We start from the raw sequence: 21,210 nt of genomic DNA, 5'->3' as shown, positions 1-21,210 counted from the left end.
ATAGCACATTAGTGGTGGATTTATACTGGACCATCAACATGAAATTCTGCTTTATTAATTATTCTGTGGTGCTTCCTTAATATTATTGCATCTTCAGCTACAGCACAACAAAAGCAGGACAAAAATAAAATAAACCAGAACAGTTGTGGTATAACAAATTACAGGGTTTCAGCAGGAAGTTATAGAACATGCACTGTCTGGATACAAAGCAATAGGACCACCCTGAAACTTTTCCAGGTGCAAACAGTATTGGAAGCAGTATTGCATCTAGCTGCCCAGATACAATCAGGAGTAGAAATAAGCATGAATGCATAATTAAAAGGACGCCTGGGGTGCTCTAAGTGTGGTGCATTCTCATGCGAGTGTTAGCTGCTGCTGCTGCGCAGCCAGCCAATTGCATTTCTTATGCGGAAGAGGCACACTTACTTTGTTTGTAGGTTATCTGACACAAAATGTTAAGGTATGCTCCTGGAAGTAGGGGTGTAGTGTTAGGGGCTACCCACCAAAACATGTGACAAACCACCCGCCAAAAATATGCCCTAAAGAGCTGCTTTATTAGAAGTGACTATGGATGTAAATAATAAAATAATAATAATAATAATAATAATAATAATAATAATCTTATTTATACCCCACCCATAAAATTTATAAACCACGCATTAAAAAATGTAAAACATTAGACATTAAAAATTGGAAGAGGAAGTCCAGATTAAATGGAAGAAGGAGATAATGGAGATGGAGAAGGAGAAGGAGAAGAAACACAGGCTGGCATTTTGAAGATGATGATTTCATGTAAATGGTATGAAAAATGTTTGTGAATGAACAGCAGTTGTTGGATGAACAGTTTATCCTACAGCAAACCCACCGCATGGAAGCATCCCCTGAGCTAAAACTTAGCATCAGATGATGCCTTCCAAATGGTTTGCCTCAGCACACTACTTTTTCAGTCCTCAGGTTGTCAAGCTTTTCACATTTCAGTAAATTGCTTCCTAATTATAGTACACAGCAGCGACATGCTAAAACGGGTTGCAGAGGGAATGGAAAGTAAACAGTGTTAGGATGCACTTTGACACGATGCAAATCACACAGTGTTGATTCTGAAGCTGAGGGAAAAAAACACTTGGCATGTTATGTGCCGTTCTTTTCACTGATACTTCTTGGCAAAAGAAAAACAAAAAAGTGTGTGTCTTTTGCAATGCCGGGAAGTTCATAATGGTCAAAATGGCTCTTATCTTGACAACCTGTCTAACCATGTCCAAAGCATCCATGAGGAACATGCTATGGATTCCTGGCTCTAGTCTTGCTCATGTTACACTGAATGTGCAGCGAATGCAGGAAAGGGTTGGGGAGCTGGATTCACACCTATTGGCCCCACTCAAGACTCTGCATTTCCAGTGGAAGGTCTAAATGGATCCAACACATGTATAACTGCATAGGGGTAGATTACGTAGTGCAATCATGAACACGGCCTTTTGCACAGAAATCCTACACATGTACAACTTGCACCTATGCGGGCACTATTCAGATGTTCTGCTCAACATGCAGAGGTCTGGCATCCGATCTTGCTGTCCTCTCAACACACATTCTCTGTTCCCTCCAATGTTGCACAAACAGAGCTATTAGCCTTATAATCAAACAGACTAAGGAAGGGGAGGAGAAATAACTTACTCTCCTGAGCAAAGTGATATGGAGGGGAGGGGGAAGTAACCCTCTCTTCCCTGCTGCTTCTATTCTCTGCATGTTGCCTCAAATAGATCACTCCAAAGTAGTAGATAAGAGACTAGTTTATTCCTGCATTTTATCCTTCAGACGGCACCGCATCGTCCTCAGGCATGATGATAATATTATTATTTGACCACAGCAGAAACTGAATATTGGAGGTTTAGTGCAGCAAGGCGTTGTGGTAGAAACTTTAATACAATCAGGATTGCTGTGGGTGGTGGGTGGGGAGACATCAGCAGTGGCATTAAGTAGCAGGTTTAGAGAAGGAAGGGAGCAGTTATCTGGCAAGTTTTACAAGGCCAGAGTGAGGGTTCTGGACAGATGTTGCCTTTGTAGCCTTATCTAGATAGCCTCTGCCCTGCTCTCAGAGTAGCACAATTAATTTCTTGGATGATTGATATCTCTATTGCTAGCTAGCAATTAGTTTTTCTGAAAGGTCCCTTTCAGGATGGGTTGGGCTGTGCAAAGCCCAGCTTCTCAAAGCATCCTGCTGCTAGAATACTCCATGTACCTCTTTCCTCTGTGGCATGTTCAGGTAGAAAAAGGCTCAATCACCAAACGATGGCTGGGTGACTAGAATCAAGCAACCCTAATCACAAACACATGCCTTCTCCTCCTCTTTCCGCCTCAGACTTCCCCATGTTAGTGATATCTATGGTTTATTGTGACATCCCTGGTTTCTATAATCAGGGGATGAATTGAAGGCCCAAAGAGTAGAAAATAACTCATTCTTTCATGCTTAGAGATTAGATAGTCTAAACCAGGACTGGAGATCCTGGTGCTCTCTGGGTGTAACCAGACTACAACTTCCACCATCCTAGATTATTGCCCATGCTGGCTGGGGCTTCTGAGAGTTGGAGTCCAACAACATCTAGAGGGCCACAGGTTCCCCATCTTGACTATGTACTCCTTCTACTATATACCACTGTCTACTACTATAAAAACAACAAAGAAACATGGGGCACCTTAAAATGGCATCTTAAATCTATTTTGGTAAGCCACCTGTAAGGTGCATAGGAATCTAATAAATAAACAAGTACAGCACTATCAAAAGTCTAAATTAACCTTTGCCAACCTGGTGCCCTCTAGATGTTTTGGATTAATCTTCCCACCAGGCTCAGTCAACAATATTGTGCTGGCTGGGGTGTATGAAAATTGTAGTGTGGCTCTCAGACAGTATGTGGCACATCAGGTACTTGAAACGTCCCCTTGTTTTTATGGCTGCAGTAAGAAAGGCCATGGGAACTGGAAGTTGACAGAGCATCTGGGAGGCTACAATGCCTGCATAACAGGCATACCATGCATAGCTTGGGAGCTGTATGTTGAGCAGTCTCTCTCTCACGTCAATAATAGCAGGTTGTCCTTTCTAGCATGCAAACATCAGTGGTGTACTGAGCTACATTCCAAGACAAGTGATCTGTGAAGGCCAGTTTTGGAGGCTACTTTTGGAAGAACAAGCTAGGCAAATCCCATCTGTGCCTTCAAAAGAGGGAAGAAAGGATGTCTCTGAAAGATAAGAAAATATTGCAGCGTATATATTCAGGGGTTTGTGAGAAGGTGGCAACGTTGGAGTTGAGTGCATTTTTATCTCAGCAGATGATTTATGTGTCTCATCAGTAGCACGGGAAGGGTATTATTCTCTTGCTCACACAGGGAAGGTTGCATGCAAGGAAGCCCTCGCAGCAGAAGACTTCCAAAGAAACGTTTTTATATCTAGGTGAACCATTAACATCTCATTGAGACAGCAATGGGATTTATCTTTTGGACTGGCCCAGTTTGATCCAATGTTAATTGACCTAGATCATGTTCATAACAACCCCAACAGCTCTTTGTAATTAATGGGCAAGATCCTTGACTGGGTGAAGGAAAACAAAGGGAGTGAACCCTGCTATATCCACGGAGGCAGTTCTTGTGCAGCAGCATCTCTCTCTTTGTGTCATTAGCTTTGTGTCAGTGCTAGATTTCCTCTTTCTCCTTTCCTTTGATTCAAGGCTGGTTCTTCCTTCGTACGTTAGTGTATATATTTCACATGGAGAGAATGGATTTAATGGGTCTAAAGCACCATCTTTTAAATTATTTAAGCTCCCTTGTGTTCTGCTCTTTCCAAACCCTTTGTTCATCTTGGCTAGATAAAGTGAGTTCCCTGCAATTTACTTGTGTTTAGGAGGAAAGGCTTTCTTTTTTAGAAGACTTTTAAAAAGCAAAGTCTTGTTTCTCTGCCTAGGCATTAGAGATCTAAAGAAACTTTTCGATTCTTTTTGGTAACAGTTGATGATTGCCCCAATTTTTGTGTATGCCAGAATTCCTCCTGCTCTCATGATTGAGCAGCCCCCTGTACATTATTAAAGAGTCTCTGTCTCCCATTTAGAGATGGCTGAACATCCAGGATGGGAGTGCGCTGATCAAAGCAGCACATCAAAACAGAGAACTTTCAGAAAAGTCTGAATATTTTTCAGATGACACTGCATATCCGAATGAAAAAGTTGCAATGTTATTGTCTGCGGAAGGGAAATTCCCAGTTCTTTTCTCCCTTTCCATCACAATCATTTATGTTATACAGTTCTCTGTGTTCATAGCACCTCGCATACATGGTCTCAATAATTTTACATCAGCTGAATAAGGCAGGTTCAATATTGTCACTGCTGTACTGCAGTGCAGATACATGGCAGCAGCTGGGTCTGAGAAACAGTAACTTTCAATATGCCACTTACAATACATATCTACTCTGAATCCCATTGGATTGAGTGGGGCATAGTCCCAGGGTTAGTAAATGGGCATAGGACTGCAGTTTTATTGAGACCATAACGTAGGTGAGATTTGAACCACACACTTTCTGGCTCATGCTCTTAACCTCTGTACTAGCTCCAATATATTTCTCAGAAATGATTGAGTGGCCTTAGAGGGCATGACTGCATTATTATCCATCCTCTGTTGCTCTTAACCTCCCAAAGCTGGCAGTGTGACCCTATAGCCTTTCTGAAAGTGTGTTTTCTCTTTTTGATACCTAGCAGCATTGTTACGAATGGTCATTATCTTAGCAGGTTTTGCCTATAGAATGAGGAGTGTCTTGGAACTGCATGACATTATATTCCTTCAAGTCTAGGCAAGTATTAGTGGTGTAGTGGAAGGGGGAATAAAGAGAGGGCAGCTTGGGGACTTTTTCCAGGTCAGGAGTGATGATATAATTTGCTGCTGCACTGGGTGATGGAAGGACCATCCTTTCTCTAGGATGTGAATTAGGTGAGAACAAGACTTTCCAGCTTGTGACAGATTAGCACAGAGGCAGTCAGAGGATGAGAAATATGATCAAGCAGAGAATGGATACTTCTTTACTTTTCTTTAATGGGGTTCCTGCTTCAGTCAAGCAGTTTAAGCAGCAACACTTCTGCTTTCTTATTAAAAGCTAAAGGCTGCATTACAGGTGGCTTAAGATCGTCCGTTGAATCTCAATGTGTTTTACAAGTTGAAATCAATGCAGTCAGAAGTAAGCACCCACTGAGTTCAAAGGGGCTTGCTCCCGGGTTCACCAGCTATGGATAGGATTGCAGCCATACTGATTCTAATAAATTAGGTATGGCGCAATATAGCACTGCTCTTTGGTGTGCATGTGTTTATGAGTGCGCGAATATATATGTGTGGATCTCAATTGTGGCTTTGTGTGTAAATCTGTATGCATCACATGTGTTTTGGTTTGAGCACAGGTCTTTATGAGAGCCTAGCATGCTGTTTTGTTTACAAAAATAAACTAAAACTTGAATGACTTTAAGAGAATTGAAGAAACTAATATTTCCTGGGAGCTTAGCTGCCAATCAAGCATAGCAATGCTGAGAAAGTCATAACCATGGGGTTCATTTTAAGTACTGTTTATGTTTTTCTAAACATGGCAATTGGGGATGATGTGATGATAAGTTCCTGAACTTCAAAAGTCACCACTACTGTAAATACTGGACAATTTACATTTCTTCTGGTGTCCAAGAACCCCTATCCCACCTTAATCATTGCATTAATTAATTAATTGTATTAATTAACAAAACAGCATCTGACATGTCAGTATTTTTACTGTTTTAAAGCAGTTTCTCAAATTAGTGTCAGTTTTTCAGCAGGCTTTTGGAACGTTTCCATAGTGTGTTTTCCCCTGCTATGGGATGAAGTCAGCACATGAAGTCAACTTTAATTTTTGTTTACTGAAGAGACATTTAAAATGAAGCAGTAGAAATGGAGGCAACAGGAACAGCAGTGGTCCAACAAGACAAGGCAGAATAGTGAGATACATTGCCCCCAAATACTGAGAAAATACATAATGTGACCTCTGACAAGCATTTGAGAATCACATTCTGGGAAGAAAGTCTCAAAGATTTTTGACAGAGTCCAAATATTTTTGTTAACCTAAACTTTCAAGAAAAAGTCAGGTCACGGAAATTGCACAAAAATAAAGATGAATTAATATTTTATATAGTCCACAATTAATTCTTCTTATGTATCTGTAGTATGCAAGAACATCTTCCTTCACCAGCCTCCTTTAAGGCTAAACCAATATGATTCTCAGATTTCTTTGTGTGAACCATTTGAGGAGTGCCAAAAATTTATTTTCTGCTTGAAAGTTTTTTTAGCATTCTTTTTTTTGTAAAAAAAAAAGGGGGGCTTTCCATTCATTTATACTGCTTTCAATTGCTCTCGTTCTCAACTGCATTCACTTGCCTCATGTCATGTAACCATATATGATTGACTACCTCCTATTATGACATCATCTCATTTATTATATGATCTGTCATTGGCTGGGATGATCTATGTGGCTAATTCAGGAAACAGCAGTTAGGGGGAAAGATGATGAATCTTTGCTGTAGCCAGAAAGAAAATACTGCATGGAAGTTGCTATTGCTGATCAAAAAGTAAAAATAGTATTTGGTGCAGCACTCTTATTTTTAGGTTTCACAGACCCAACTTTTCGCTCTTCCCGATCCTTGCAAAATAGATCTTTGCAGAATGGAGAGCACATCTCTTGAGTTCTCTACTGGGCAGGCTGCAAACTACTTAACATGCATATGCTAGTACTTAAACTGCTTTCGTTTCATTTTATTTCAGTAAGCCTAAGTGGCATACCTGTCAAGTGTCCCTTATTTGAAGGGTCAGTCCCTTATTCCAGCACCATGTCCCGCTGCTGTCCCTTATTGATGGATATCCCTTAAATGTCCCTTAAATGATGTCCCTTAAATTTCAAAGGAAGCAGCTCCTCTCCCTCCCTTCCTGCTGGCCAGAGAGGAGGGAGGCTCCAACTGTGTTGCTGTGTTGCTCACCCAATAAGGAGTCTAAGAACGACTGGGGGGGTGGAGCTTGCATGCCTTGTGTGTGGCTAGTTAATGCAAGCTGAGGGGTTTTTTGAATGCTGGACGCCATTTTGTTGCACGTGCTGCTGCAAACTTTGCAGTGCAAAGCCAGGCCGGGGCGCCATCTTAAGTTGAGGCTGCATAGGCCTTGTGGTGCATGTGATTCAAATTCTATTCAGTTGAACCTCTGGTTACAAAGTTGGCTGGACAGTGTTCTCGAAGCTACCCAGCATGAGTTTGACCAGACTGCAGGAGGACAGGAAGACTGGAGTGCCTGGAAGAGGTGAGGCTGCTGGTCCCTTATTTTCAAGGCTGCTGGTCCCTTATTTTCAAATCTGTAAATTGACAGCTATGCTAAGTGGGCATAAGTGGTGGTATGGTACAGAGAGTACTTTATGTCCCATAGTGAAGAATCAGACGCTTCTGCAGCCTTAGTGGTTCCTTGAGGCTTTTGAAAGTGTTCCGATCTGAACAGTATGTTCAATCAAAATAAAACAAGATTGACTTTAACTGTCTCCAGGGAGCTGCCTTCTGAGAATCAGGAAGGTGTGAATTGAATGTCTGCCAACATTGTCTCGTTCACTTTCACCCTATTGCCAAACCTGCGAAGAGGTCAATTTCCCTGGTGTGACTCTGTGCAAAACTGTTTCTCGCAGATATGGCCTGTAAGTGAACGGCGTGCTGAGATCCAGGAAGCATAATATTTTACTGTGCACAGGAATGTGTTGAGTCTGTATACAATGCCAAACGATGGCTGTAAGAAATATCACTTGGAATGGCAGAAGCTGTGCTTGGCATGGGTGGGGCTGCCTTCTTGCAGGTTTAGAGCCAGGCAAGGATGGAAAAACAAGGGAGCAAAGTTTAACAGAGGGTGCTTTAAGAGTTCTTTAGAAGCCACATATGCAAATATGCACCAAGAGGAAATACTCAGCATATGTAGGAGAGTAAGATCTCCTTGGGAGGAGGTCATGTTTTTTCATGAACTCTTACAACTATACCCTATAACCTTTTTTAAATGTGGCTCTTTTTGGGGGGTGTTATTGGGTTATAGTTTTTCTTTTGATTTTTATATATTCTGATCTTTTCTGTGAACCGCCCTGAGACCTCCAGGCAGTATATAAATTCAAATAATAATAATAATAATAATAATAATAATAATAATAATAATAATACAACTTCTTGTTGAGAAACATTAGCATGGGACCATTGTAACATATACTTAGAATGCAGACAAGGAATGAGAAATCAATACACTTCATGTTATTACTTTCTTATTATAGGAACTTTCCCCTTTTGAAAAAAAATGATAATCCCTTTGTTATCTAGTCATTTCAAGACAAGGTCATTTTTCAAAGCCCTGTGAGATTGGGAGGGAAATTATTGCAGAGGTTCTGACAAGTATAAGGAACTAAAATCACCCTAGGGAGCACTGGCAGACACCTTGCAAGGCTCCTTTTGATGCTATAGAGAACAACATTGATGGCTGTAATTATTTTTGATGTCATATAAAATCAACTGAAAAGGTCTGGCTGACTTGAAAGGGTATTTTGAAATGTCTTAATATACAGAGAGCACTCTTCATTATCCGAATGTCTCATCAGATAATCCAAACATTTGGAAGTTGTTCACACAGAGCTATTATGGGAGAGGACACATTGTGGATTAGATAACTGTAATTTTTGGATTAGTGGCAGCCATATGGCAACGTGACTGGTGATAAGCCCTGGTCCTGAGCAAACACCAGAGGGTGAGGCAAATCCCTGGGCACCCACTCCTAATAGCTGATCTGCAGGCAGTGAAGTCAGTCTGGGTTTTCCTCCGCTCTGATGTTAAAACCCTAGAACCTCCCACTGAGTTACCTATAGGAATGCTGCTCCTGCTTATGCCCGTTGGCCCTTGCCTGGGGTCTTGCAAACCAGGAAGAAATGCTGCTCAGAACTGCTACTCTTATTCTGACATGTTCCTCCATCCTTCCATTGGCCCAGCATGGGATCCCCAGAACACCATAAAGGGAACCAATGGCTATAGCTATAAAGCAAATCAGTACCACAATCTCCTCCTCCTCCCTCCTCCTCCTCTTTCTCCTTCGTGCATCTACTTGCTGGAAGCAATTACTCGAACAGACCTGTCAACTCCACCAAACATTACACTGCAGTCTGCTGGCTCATGCTCCCTACCTTGCAATTTCTAATGGTTTCTATCCCAGGCATGAAGCTATCCACAGTGCCATTTAGCATAAAAAATAATTTTGCAACATGCTTTTCAATGGTTGTGTGGTCTCTTTCCCCCTTCCACTATTTGAAGCAACTGCTACGCATCTCTCTAATTCACAAGACTAGTTCTCAGAGCTTTTTTTTTAGATCACCACATTAAAGTCAGCCTTTGGAGACTGGGATTGAAAACTGGCCCACTTTTTAATATCCCTTGTACTGTATGTGTGCACATGTTTAATATCCTGCAACCTTTATTCAGTCTTGGTTCTCTGTACCATTTGTATATACTGTGGTACCTCAGGTTATATACGCTTCAGGTTACATATGCTTCAGGTTACATACGCTTCACGTTACAGACTCCGCTAACCCAGAAATAGTGCTTCAGGTTAAGAACTTTGCTTCAGGATGAGAACAGAATTTGTGCTCCGGCGGCGCGGCAGCAGCAGGAGGCCCCATTAGCTAAAGTGGTGCTTCAGGTTAAGAACAGTTTCAGGTTAAGAACAGACCTCTGGAACAAATTAAGTACTTAACCCGAGGTACCACTGTATAGACATTTCTTGTTGCCCAGACGTTACATGGCCATTAAGTCTTGAAGGCCACGGCGGGTCTATTGAACCATGCACTGTTTGCAAGGCTGCTGCATCCTGACTTGAATCTAGTAACCTGAAAGCTGTTTTGAAGATTTCATCATCCAGATTAAGAACAGCTAAAGCATGTCAGCATCCAAACACTAGACACTAGAAATTAGATGCTGACATTCTTGAACTGTTCTAAATATTTGTACGCTAAAATGAAACCACGATGTAGGTGGCCAGGCTTGCTGAACGGCATTTCCCTCGCCTTTGTTAAGAGTCCAGCCTTCCAAACACTGTCATATTTATCACAACGGGCTTGTGCAGGAGCACCATGTGGGCAATTCCACCCTTGATGAAGAAAGTAGAATTACACAATGAATTTTGCAGGTGCCTTTGCAATGTGAATGTGACAAGAAGGGTGAAGCTGGCCTGGTAACTATCTAGCAAGCGATGATTGATCTAGGTTACAGATAATACCAAGTTTGACAGGTATGGCGCTCACCCATTTTGACTTGTTCTGATTGCTTATCTGGACTACTGCCCTAATGAATTAAAATAATGCCACCCAGAATCAAAAGATAATACGATAGCTGAACATAATTTTTTTTCTAGGTTACAACAACAAAACCCCCACCAGTGTGGCATAGTGATAAGAATGTTAGACTAGAACCAGGGACTCCAGGATTCAGCCATATGAAGCTCACTGGGTGACCTTCGACCAGCAATTATCTCTCCATCTGTGTATCCACCATGCATTTAAAAAACATTTAAAGCACATTCCCCTACCCCAAGAATCCTGGGAACTGTAGGTTGTTAAGGGTGTGGCTAATTGTAGCTTTGTAAGAGGTATACTATAGTTCCCAGTATTTTTGGGGGGTGCTTTAAAAGTTTGATGCATATGCAACCTCAGCCTGTACTAACTCCCAGGGTTGTTGTGGGGATAAAATGGAGTGGGGAGACCCATAGGCATTGCTTTGAGCTCCGTGGAAGAACGAAAGGATAGAAATGTAGCAAAACCAGCAACAACCCATTGAGAGTTCCTTCGCATGCATTTCCCTTGAATGTTACTTTAAATGACCGCTGGTAAAGGGGAACTATAGTAGGGTTGTTCGAGATACATATTGCTCCCAAGGAGTATAGTTACATAAGGGATAACCAGCTGCAAAAACTCCCTGAAAAAGTGATCTCCAAGCAAAACTGTTGAAGAAGCATTCACAGCCATACGTACGTGATTCTCACAGTCTGCCAAGCACCCAAATCCAAACACTTTGTGCCTTCACATAATTGTGAAATCAAACATGGGGGGAGGGGAGAATCACACAATGAGCTTTTCGTGAAAGGCACTTGAGGATAGAAGAACTGGTGTGACAGGCAGGAGGAAGAAGAAACTAGAAACTAGGGCACAGCTGACCTACTTTTTACCCATACTCAGACCCAGTCACACATCTAGTTAAAAGTTCTAGTAATTCGATTCTAGTCTCATTACAGATATATATTTTTCCTACTCAGGTTGTACTGGCACAGGACAAAGCATTCCTTTGGGTTTTTTTTTTTTAAAAAGGTCAGTGAAAATCAACCCTTTCTCAGTCCTCGACAGGTGTGAAACTAGTTTGGCTCTGCCAAATGTATAAATCGTCCGTTCCCTGGTTTAATCTTGGATTGGATATAGAAGTACGACAATGTCACCTGAAAAGTCTCAGCACAATTTTGAGCTCTGCTGGAGATGGCAATCCCCTAAAAGCCTAGTAGCCGGATTTGTCACATGAAATGGTTCCAGCTGGAATAAGTTTAAACTTAAAAGGGAGTTGCAGCATAAATCCAGTTGAGATAGCTGGGTTGTTGGGGAAGAAAGCACCCAACTCTATACACAATCTGAATACATTTGACCCTTTGAAATGAAATGTGGCCTACAAAAGTGTGTCCTGCTTGATACAGTTAGCGGTAAAATAAACGGACCCTCCTTACCCCTTCCATAGGGATCCTGGGACTGGCAGTCAGCCTGTATTGATTGAGTTGCACAGCTCTTGGCTCTTCCTGGAATCGCCTGATGGAGGCAGGAGAGGAGAGGACCCCAGATCTTTGCAGCGAGCCAAACTTCATCCTATTGGGTCCAAATCTGATTCCATCCAACAAGCGGATCAAAAGCAGGTTGGCTGGAAGCTCCTCAATGCTGCAGAGGACCAGGGCTCGGCATTCCGGGCACCGAAGCTCCTTGTGTGACTTCAAGATCCTCTGGAGGCAAGGCTTGCAGAAGGTGTGCTGGCAGGGGAGTACTTTGGCTGAGACGTCCAGCTTCTCCAGGCACACTGGGCATTCTAGCATGTCAAAGAAGGCCGAATCATCCATACTCTTTCTCCCCCCCTTTTCAACGAAGAAATCCAGTTTCAAAGCAGAGCCGGAAAACTCCACATGATGTTTGCCGTGACCAAATACGTTGCTCAGGAAGGGCGCTTGCAATTGTTAGAATCCGAAAATCGCCATCCTGTAAGGAGAAAACAACAGAGAGGGAGAGACCATTTGCAGCACCTGACTACTTTGGTATTATGAAATGCATGCCACCTACAAGTCGAAGCAAAGCCTCATGAGCTGATTTGTATGGTGTGTTCCAACCCCCCAAAACAAACAAAGTTTGGCATTAGTCATTTATGAATATAAGTACCAGTAAGCAGAATCATATCCATTGGCTGCTTTGTGGCAGGAAGGAGGTAGCTGCATCTCACACACTGGCACAGGTGATTATAAAAATAAAATTTAGAGGACCCCATAAATTCCACTCAAAGTGAGATGTTGACACCAGGGCATCATGTTCCTATTCAGATGTATTGCCGAGGGATCAGCCCATCTTAAAAATGGCATGCAAAGAATAACTGTGAAAGCAGTCAAAATGATCAATCCAGAGAAAAGCCAGAAGGTGTTCTGGTAAAACACATGGCTGAACACATTCCTGCCTCCCCTCCCCTTTTCTAAACAGGCCAACATTGAACAGGCATCGCTCTGTTGGCCCACCCACAGTGCTTCACACTCTCTCAGAAAGTCATCTCTCTTCATTCTCTAGATTTTCTCATCTGCAAGTCACTCTGACGGCAATCATTACTTTGGCATACCTGGGAGTAAAAGAGCCTCGCTTGACTTGAGGAGACTGGCAGTTTTTGTCTCTTGCCTCTTCTTAGCTGACTTAATCATCCAAAGCCAGCCTGAGAAATCAGTATTCCTCCCACAGCAGAAAAAGTGACTCAACCTGTTTGGCACCTTTCACAACTGTACACGGAGCAGAAGTGAAGCAGATAGGTAAATTCCAGATTCAAGTCCTGGCCTGCAAAAACCAGCACCGACCCATATCACACAGAGGAGTAGGTGTGTGTGTGTGGCTGAATAAAGACAGATCTAATGTTGCTAAGTTCTCTCTCCACCCCCTTCCTTAGAAAGAAATACCCCCCCCCCACAACTCAGCGTTAGACAGTTCAAATCATTATCCACTGAACAAGTTTCACCCTGATGAAGAAGGGTCATAAGCTTTGGGAGTTAAAACCTTCTTCCAGAATGCTTCTCCTCTCTGAAGAAGGAAGCTGTGGAAAAAGAAAAAAAGAAAAGAAACTGGAGCAAGCTACTAATTTCTGCAAGTGCTACTGACCTTGTGTTCATGACCCTCTTTAAAATGAGCTCAGCTCGTGAAATAACAGCTTCTGATCTGGCTCTTTCCCTTTCTTTCACTCCCCAAATTGCAGCCGCGTTGAAAACTTTAACTAGGTGCATTACTCACTTAGCTCAACTTAACACGTGCTGCCTTGTTAACTCGTAGGTTGCCAAGCTGATCCTCCTACACATATTTCAGGCAAGGGGGAATGGCTAAGTCTGATTCTGAACCAGGAGTGGGGCTGGTGTGTGTGTTTGTGTTTGTGTGTGTGTGTGTGTGTATATATATATATGTGTGTATATATATATGGGCTTGATGTGAGCTATTCTGGCTCTGTATCACTGTAACATAGATCAGTAACTGGGCTCAGCTATTTTATTAACATTTTTTTTAAAAAAGCATTTTATGAAGCTTATCCTGTTTTAGGAACAGAGGAGGAGGAGTGTAAAAGGATGACAGAGAATAAAAAAACACAAAACAAGCCTCTGCACAAAGGACTAGAAAACACCAACTACTATGATAAATGCATTTTTAGGGGATTAAGAGGGTGAACTGAAGCTGGAGCTGTAATTGGGATCAGCTGAAAAGAGTATGATTGTGCAGAAGTAAGCTACTTTGCATTAAAAACATCACTCTCTGCAACATTATTACTTTTTCAACAAAACAAGATAGGAGAAATCTAAAATAAAAGCCTCCAGGTGATTAGTTTAGCTCTGGAGAAAGAAACAGATACTGTACGCTGCTTCTGAAATGCCAGCCTTTGTTCCAGCCTCATGTGATCTCTGTAGGACAGTTAATTTTGGATGTTCTCCTGTGGGATGTTTGTTCTCCATAATAAGAACTGCTTTAGGAAAACCTTGACAGCATTTGAAATCTCAATTAGGTTAGCTGGTTTTTGTTTTGTTTTTTGTTCTTGTTCTAATGCAAAGCGGAGCTTGAACTACATGCAGAGGTTTTTTTCTTGGATAAGGACAAGCTGATCTAGGGCAACTTGTGACTCCAAGGATGAAATAAAGTATGAAATAAAGCAAGAGACGTAGAAGTTGGAAGAGACCATGAGAGTCATCTAGTCCAGCCTCCTGCAATTCAGGAATCTTTCACCAAACATCGGGCTTGAACCTAGGATTAAGAGTCTCATACTGAGCTATCTGAACTGATCCTTTGCCCAGCTGTATATCCTTTTCAAGGACAGTGGTAACTACCATCAACGCAGAAGAGTTTCCAGAGATTGTTGTCTCTATTTTGTAATATTTCCACCACTGGAATATTTAGAAAGTAATCCGAAATCCACGCTACCGCCCATAGCATGGCAAGGCTTTAGGGAGTGGGGGGGGGGCACTGCTGTATCAACTGCCCTGCCACACACAATGGACAGGGTACAAGGCAGGGGCAGGGGCAGGCAGATGATTGGGCCAGTCTGGATTGGGCCAGATGCTGTCAGGTAACAGCAGTGGGGCCAGCCAGATTCTAAGTCACCTCTGCCCTGCCCCTTCCACACACATTTGCACTTTCCTGAATTTCACAGTGCAGTTCTCCGGTTGAGTAATACATTCAAAACCTCATAAAAAGGTAAAGGTACAGGACCCCTGACAGTTAAGTCCAGTTGCGAATGACTCTGGGGTTGTGGCGCTCATCTCACTTTACTGGCTGAGGGAGCCGATGTTTGTCCGCAGACAGTTTTTCCGGGTCATGTGGCCAGCATGACGAAGCCACTTCTGGCAAAACCAGAACAGCACACAGAAACGCTGTTTACCTTCCCCCAGGAGCAGTACCTATTTATCTACTTTCACTTTGACGTGCTTTTGAACTGATAGGTTGGCAGGAGCAGGGACCGAGCAACGGGAGCTGACCCCGTCGCAGGAATTCAAACTGCTGACCTTCTGATTGGCAAGCCCAAGGCTCAGGGGTTTACACTACAGCACCACCCGCGTCCTGGGGTAATGTATACATATAAACACTTCTATTCAAGAGAAATGCATACATTCTGGTAAAGTGCTCACAAAAAATGTGTTCAATAGTCAAAACAGCATACAGTACCCACAAACATTTATCAGGAGAAATTTGCGTTAAAATGTTGACAAATTTTATGGGTATTTTTTTTTTAAAAAAATGCAAATTGCTGTGGAAATGTGGAGAACTGAAGACTGGAAAAACGAGAACCAAAATTGAGGGTTTTGTCCATCCCTATTAAAAAAGTCAACAAAACAAAAGAGAGTAACAATTGTTAGGTATAAGGTATACTATAGCACCTAATGCGGAACCTGAAAAGTAAGGGATCCCTGTCTAAGACAGAGAACTTGCTAGAATAGAATAGATAGAATAGGATAGAAATACTACATATTTTGAAGGTGTGTGTGCACATGTGCGCATTCATTAAATGCTCATGTACCTATGAAATTCAGAGGATTTCATTGCGCAGTGAAGTTTAGTCCTCTACCTTCGCTCATTTCCACATGGAAATTAATGCATGGAGGTGGGGCTGCATTTGTGCCCACTGGTTCCAATCCAGCTCTTTCTGTGTTCAAGGTATCATTTTCAAAGAAAGCCTGTGCTCTTACACCTTAGAATGGATGAGATGAACATGCATGTTCAGATGTATAGGCGTCTGTGCAAACGTCACCTTGAGCATGCAGCAGTCACAGATATGACCTTGATCCCTCTCCCCATAGGTATGCATCAAGTCAGAGGTTGACTGACCTTATGTGATCTTGATACCCATGATGAAATGGATTAATAATAATGTAAATGGCAATGAACTGGACATCATGGAGCGAGCAATGGAAGAATGGGAAGAACAGGCAGGAGGGAGTATATCGTACAGCATTGCTCTTTGGAACTGATACTTTCAAAGGCTTCTGTTATAAAATAGTCCCAGATTTCATGGGAATCTTAGCAGACAAGTTCCATTTTTAAATATCCTCAAGGATAGGGTGTATTAGTTGCTAGTTACTAGATGCTACAAATTATAGATCTAAAGCTAACTGCTTGTCCTCCCACCCATAAATACTCCACACAAGTCCTGTATTGTTGCTCCCTTTGAAGGCTGGCAGAAACAAAAGATGTACTTACCTGTGTTTTCAGACTTTCAAACTAATGCCTGGGAGGAGAGGAACTAAATCATATTGCCTTGTGTGAACAATTGTTCCAAAGTTCCAGAAACTAATAATTTGGGACTTGTTTTTTCCTGCTTGAAGTTATAATCCAGTAATAAGGCAGTGTTTTAGGTAGCATCTGCATCTGCTGTTCCACCCCTGGTATGTCTAAGGAAATAACAGGACAGACCAAATGAGGGGTACTATACAAGCTTGTGATCTGAAACGGCAACAAGTATCCTCTGTAGCAGCCAGCAAGCTAGAACACTTATTAGTGAGTAGATGTACTCCTGAATAAATGCTCCAGGAAAGGTACTTCCACCGAAATACAAGGAAGAGTTGCTAAGTGTGAAGTATTTCCTAATCACTCTTGGCAGCTGTAACAAACTACACTTCCCATAATTCTTTGGGGGGAAGCTATAGCTGTTAAAATGGTATGAGAATGCTTTAACTGGTATTAAATTGACCCCTGTTTTTACTTTCAGATTGATATTACAGTGGTACCTTGGGTTAAGAACTTAATTTGTTCTGGAGGTCCGTTCTTAACCTGAAACTGTTCTTAACCTGAGGTACCACTTTAGCTAATGGGGCCTCCCATTGCCGCCGCGCCATTTCTGTGGTCAATCAACCACAAGGTTCCATGAATTGGGATGCTGGGGAATTTTCATTGAAAAGAAATACACCTAAATGCAGTGTAAAGAAACAGCCATGTTTCTGTTCTGAAATGCGATTATCTCAGCAGTTGGAGTTTTCCAGAAAAGGTTAGCATGGGATTTACTACTGAATCACAGGCCCTTCCTCAAAAGACGGCATGGCTTGCTGTTGATAGCAGCATATTATATATAGTGGTACCTCGGGTTAAGTACTTAATTCGTTCCGGAGGTCCGTTCTTAACCTGAAACTGCTCTTAACCTGAAGCACCACTGTAGCTAATAGGGTCTCCTGCTGCTTCTGCCGCGTCACCGGAGCACAATTTCTCTTCTCATCCTGAAGCAAAGTTCTTAACCCGAGGTACTCTTTCTGGGTTAGCGGAGTCTGTAACCTGAAGCCTATGTAACTTGAAGCGTATGTAACCCGAGGTACCACTGTATAGGCATTTTGGAGAATGCAAGCTGACCCTGTTCCAGTTTCTTTTCTTTTTCTTACATATTTTTATTGAACAAATTTAACAAATCAAATTATAAATCAATATAACCAATTACATTTCCCCCCCTTTCCCCCCTCCCTCCCTCTCCCACCCACCAGATACTTCCCTCAGCTTCCCTCTCTGATTTGTTTATACCTGTTATTCTCTGCATGTTGTGAAATTTCACATATCATTGCCTTGTCTATCATATATTCTACTAATAAATTTGTGGATGTTTATTCAAAACCTGCCAAGGAGTCTAAATCCTTTTGTTGTCTTTTTAAATCGTTTGTAAAAAGTTCCCATTCTTCCTTGAAGTCACAATTGGTAGGTCTTGTCCTAAAATCCCTAACAAAATTGCTTCTGGTTTTTTTTTACAAATTTTAAACATTTTTTTTCCAATTCGTTATATTTCATCTCCCAAAATTTTTAAACTTCTCTACATTCCCACCACATGTGATACAAAGTATGTTCTTTTTCTTTACATCTGCAACATGTATTTGACCCAGTTTTATACATTTTTGCCATTTTTACTGGTGTAATATACTATCTATACATCATTTTCATATAGTTTTCTTTCAAAAGAGAGCAGTCTGTAAATTTCAAATCTACCTTCCTCAACTTTTCCCAGTCCTCAAATTGTATATTGTGTCCAATATCTTGTGCCCATTTGATCATAACTGATTTGACTTCCTCATCTTTTGTTTCCCATTCTAGCAGAATACTATATGCTTTCTTCAGCAGCTTCACTTCTTCTTATATAACCTCCTTTTGAAATCTAGAAATTGTATAGTTAAACCCTTTTTTGTTATCTTCCTTGTACATCTCCTATAATTGTCATTAATGCAGCCAACTATGAGCATAGTCTTTGATTTCCTCATAATCTTTTAATTTCCATTTTCCTTCTTGGTCTCTCAGTAAATCTCTATATGTAGGCCACTTCCCCTTTTTACCAAATGGTTTGAGTAACGAAGCTGCAATGGGTGATACCCACCAAGGTGTTTTTTGTTCTATTAAACTGACCCTGTTCCAGTTTCAATCTCATATGTGGGCAACAGTTTAAAAGTTTAGCATAACCTGACCTTGAACACCAGTACCTGAGTCCCTTACTGAATTACCTTCTGGAAGAGATACCCGAGCAGCAGAGAGTTGGCCAGAGTAAGGCCTGCTGCTGAGAACAATATTGCCACTTCCAAAATTGGGCAGAGCATGCAAATTACTGAACTACAAAAGGCATAGCGGCCATGTCCCAGTTTCAAAATTGTGTTGGTCATGTTGTGAAACCCACACACCTTGCCACAATTCCTCCTACATAGTTCCTGCACATATATCAAAAAGCAGTTTGGGCAACTGAGTTCCACATTTGTAGGTGGCTTATTCTTGGCTACTTCTACTAGTATGTAAAACTACTCTTAGGTAAATAAATATACAGGGCTGTAGCAAATGGAATCATTATGCGTGCGGATGGACTTAATCTCTCTCTTTCTTCCCCACCTCCTGCACCACCACCAAATCTGTTCCAGAGGGATGAGGAAAACCCAGAGAAGATTTGGGGGAGAGCGTATGTGAGAGGAGGAAAGGGAGGGGAAGTTCCACTGTGCTAGCACAAATTAGTTTGTATGCGCCATTTAGTTGTACAGTTGGACCCTGCTAGAGTCACCAGTTTTAGGTTCCTAGCACTTTACGTAATGCTGGTGTTAATCATCAACAACAAAACAAAACAAAAACAACAAAGCAAATTACAGTAGCGGACTGCAACAGCAGGAGGTTCAAATTATACATTATGTACAGGAAGCACCCATTTTAATGTGTCTGACAGCAGACTTGGATAAATTGGTAGATGACTGCATTAGCTGGTTAATAATAGACCAGAAATGAAAATGTAAATTTTCATCAGAGCTGTCATCTGTAAAAGGACATTCATTGCTGATAGCATGGATGTAAACAAAATGCTTGTAACATTTAAGCCAGGCAAGGTGTTTTCTTCAAATGCTTTTCCAGAAAAGTGACTGTCAGTGCAAATTAGTCAAATTACAGTGCAAATTAGTCAAGAGATTTTGGTATCTCCAAAAAATTAGTCTTTTTATCTCACCGCTTCCCAAAGGAACTCAGAGCAGTGCATGTGTTTTTTCTTTCCTTTGCCCACACAACAAACTTGCGAGGTGGGTTGTATCCACAAAGTGTCTGCTTTGTGGCTGAATGATGATGCAGGGGTTACATTCCAAGCCACTGCACATTTACCGGTAAGTGAAATTGCGTATATTTGAAACACCATGGAGAAAGCCTGCAAACACCCCTTTCCACCCCTGCTCCATCCCATCCCTTTCTGTGATGTTTTTGGGTCACCTCTGGGTTTGGCATGATGCACGTGTGCCTAAAATGGCTACTATCTATACTTATTTCAAACAGTTAATTAGTTGACAAACTCAAGGTATAAATTTTCATGTGCATCAACTCTCACAGGGGCACAGAAATCAACCAAATCAATCAATAAAAATTAAGAGCGCACTAAGGAAGCACCACCCTTGGTGGTGCTTGTTGCCATGCAATGGTCAGGATCATCCCTGTCCAACTCTGAGGCTTCAAGGTTGGAAGGAAGGCTGGGCACTTGCCAAACTTGCTAGAGCCTGAGAGCACAAGCTGTGTTGATGTCAAAGCTAGGCTCTCCTTGAACCCCACTAAGCACCAAAGGCTCTTCACACATCAAATTTTAGGTGTAATATTTGGAAATCTAAGGGCGTACCTGAGAATACAATGTATGAATGTCACAATCTGGTGTTTTTGAAAATGTGTGTGTTATCCAGCTACACTAATGAGAGAGCCAGGATTGTCTGGGGCTGCTTGCTTATGTGTACTCTTAATCTATATTTATTGCTGGGTAGCCCGTGAAAGGGTCATCGGACATGCATCGGAAAATGTATTTGGTTGTTGTAGTTTTGGAGTGTGGGGAGCTTCTTAGCACCTCCTGTAACTTATAATTCTTAATTCAGAAGAAGAAGAAGAAGAAGAGTTTGGATTTGATATGCCATCTTTCACTCCCTTTAAGGAGTCTCAAAACGGCTAACATTCTCCTTTCCCTTCCTCCCCCACAACAAACACTCAGTGAGGTGAGTGGGGCTGAGAGACTTCAAAGAAGTGTGACTGGCCCAAGGTCACCCAGCAGCTGCATGTGGAGGAGCGGAGACGCGAACCCGGTTCCCCAGATTACGAGACTACCGCTCTTAACCACTACACCACACTGGCTCTATTTTTAAAAAATAAAAAAGGCGGCCATGACAGTAAAATTTTTGATGCAGACATACTCCCTCTCTTTGTCCCTCTCTAAAGGTAAAGGTAAAGGTACCCCTGCCCGTACGGGCCAGTCTTGCCAGACTCTAGGGTTGTGCGCTCATCTCACTCTAAAGGCCGGGAGCCAGCGCTGTCCGAAGACACTTCCGGGTCACGTGGCCAGCGTGACAAGCTGCATCTGGCGAGCCAGCACAGCACACGGAACGCCGTTTACCTTCCCACTGGTAAGCGGTCCC

The 21,210-nt window shown here is 42.0% G+C and overlaps 1 protein-coding gene across 4 annotated transcripts in view; it reads right to left on the bottom strand.

The window, feature by feature from the left end:
* The window catches only part of SH3RF2 (SH3 domain containing ring finger 2), a 79,128-nt gene extending 65,516 nt beyond the window's left edge, over positions 1–13,612 (bottom strand). The window contains exons 1-3 of one of the 4 annotated variants that reach the window (XM_083427091.1): positions 13,466–13,606; positions 12,939–13,092; positions 11,800–12,316 (exon numbers count right to left, since the gene is read on the bottom strand). In XM_083427091.1, the coding sequence (XP_083283217.1) occupies positions 11,800–12,180 (381 nt within the window). In that variant the 5' untranslated portion in view covers positions 12,181–12,316; positions 12,939–13,092; positions 13,466–13,606. Of the gene's footprint in view, positions 1–11,799; positions 12,317–12,938; positions 13,148–13,465 lie in introns of all 4 variants that reach the window. The other 3 variants (XM_083427088.1, XM_083427089.1, XM_083427090.1) reach the window with 3 other exon arrangements.
* Positions 13,613–21,210: the final 7,598 nt, after the last annotated feature.

Source organism: Podarcis tiliguerta (assembly GCF_965153285.1).
Source record: "Podarcis tiliguerta genome assembly, chromosome: 2".
In the NCBI taxonomy this organism is placed as follows: Eukaryota; Metazoa; Chordata; class Lepidosauria; order Squamata; family Lacertidae; genus Podarcis; species Podarcis tiliguerta.
Note: the sequence above shows the minus strand (reverse complement) of the source record. Positions and strands in the feature narration are given on the sequence as shown.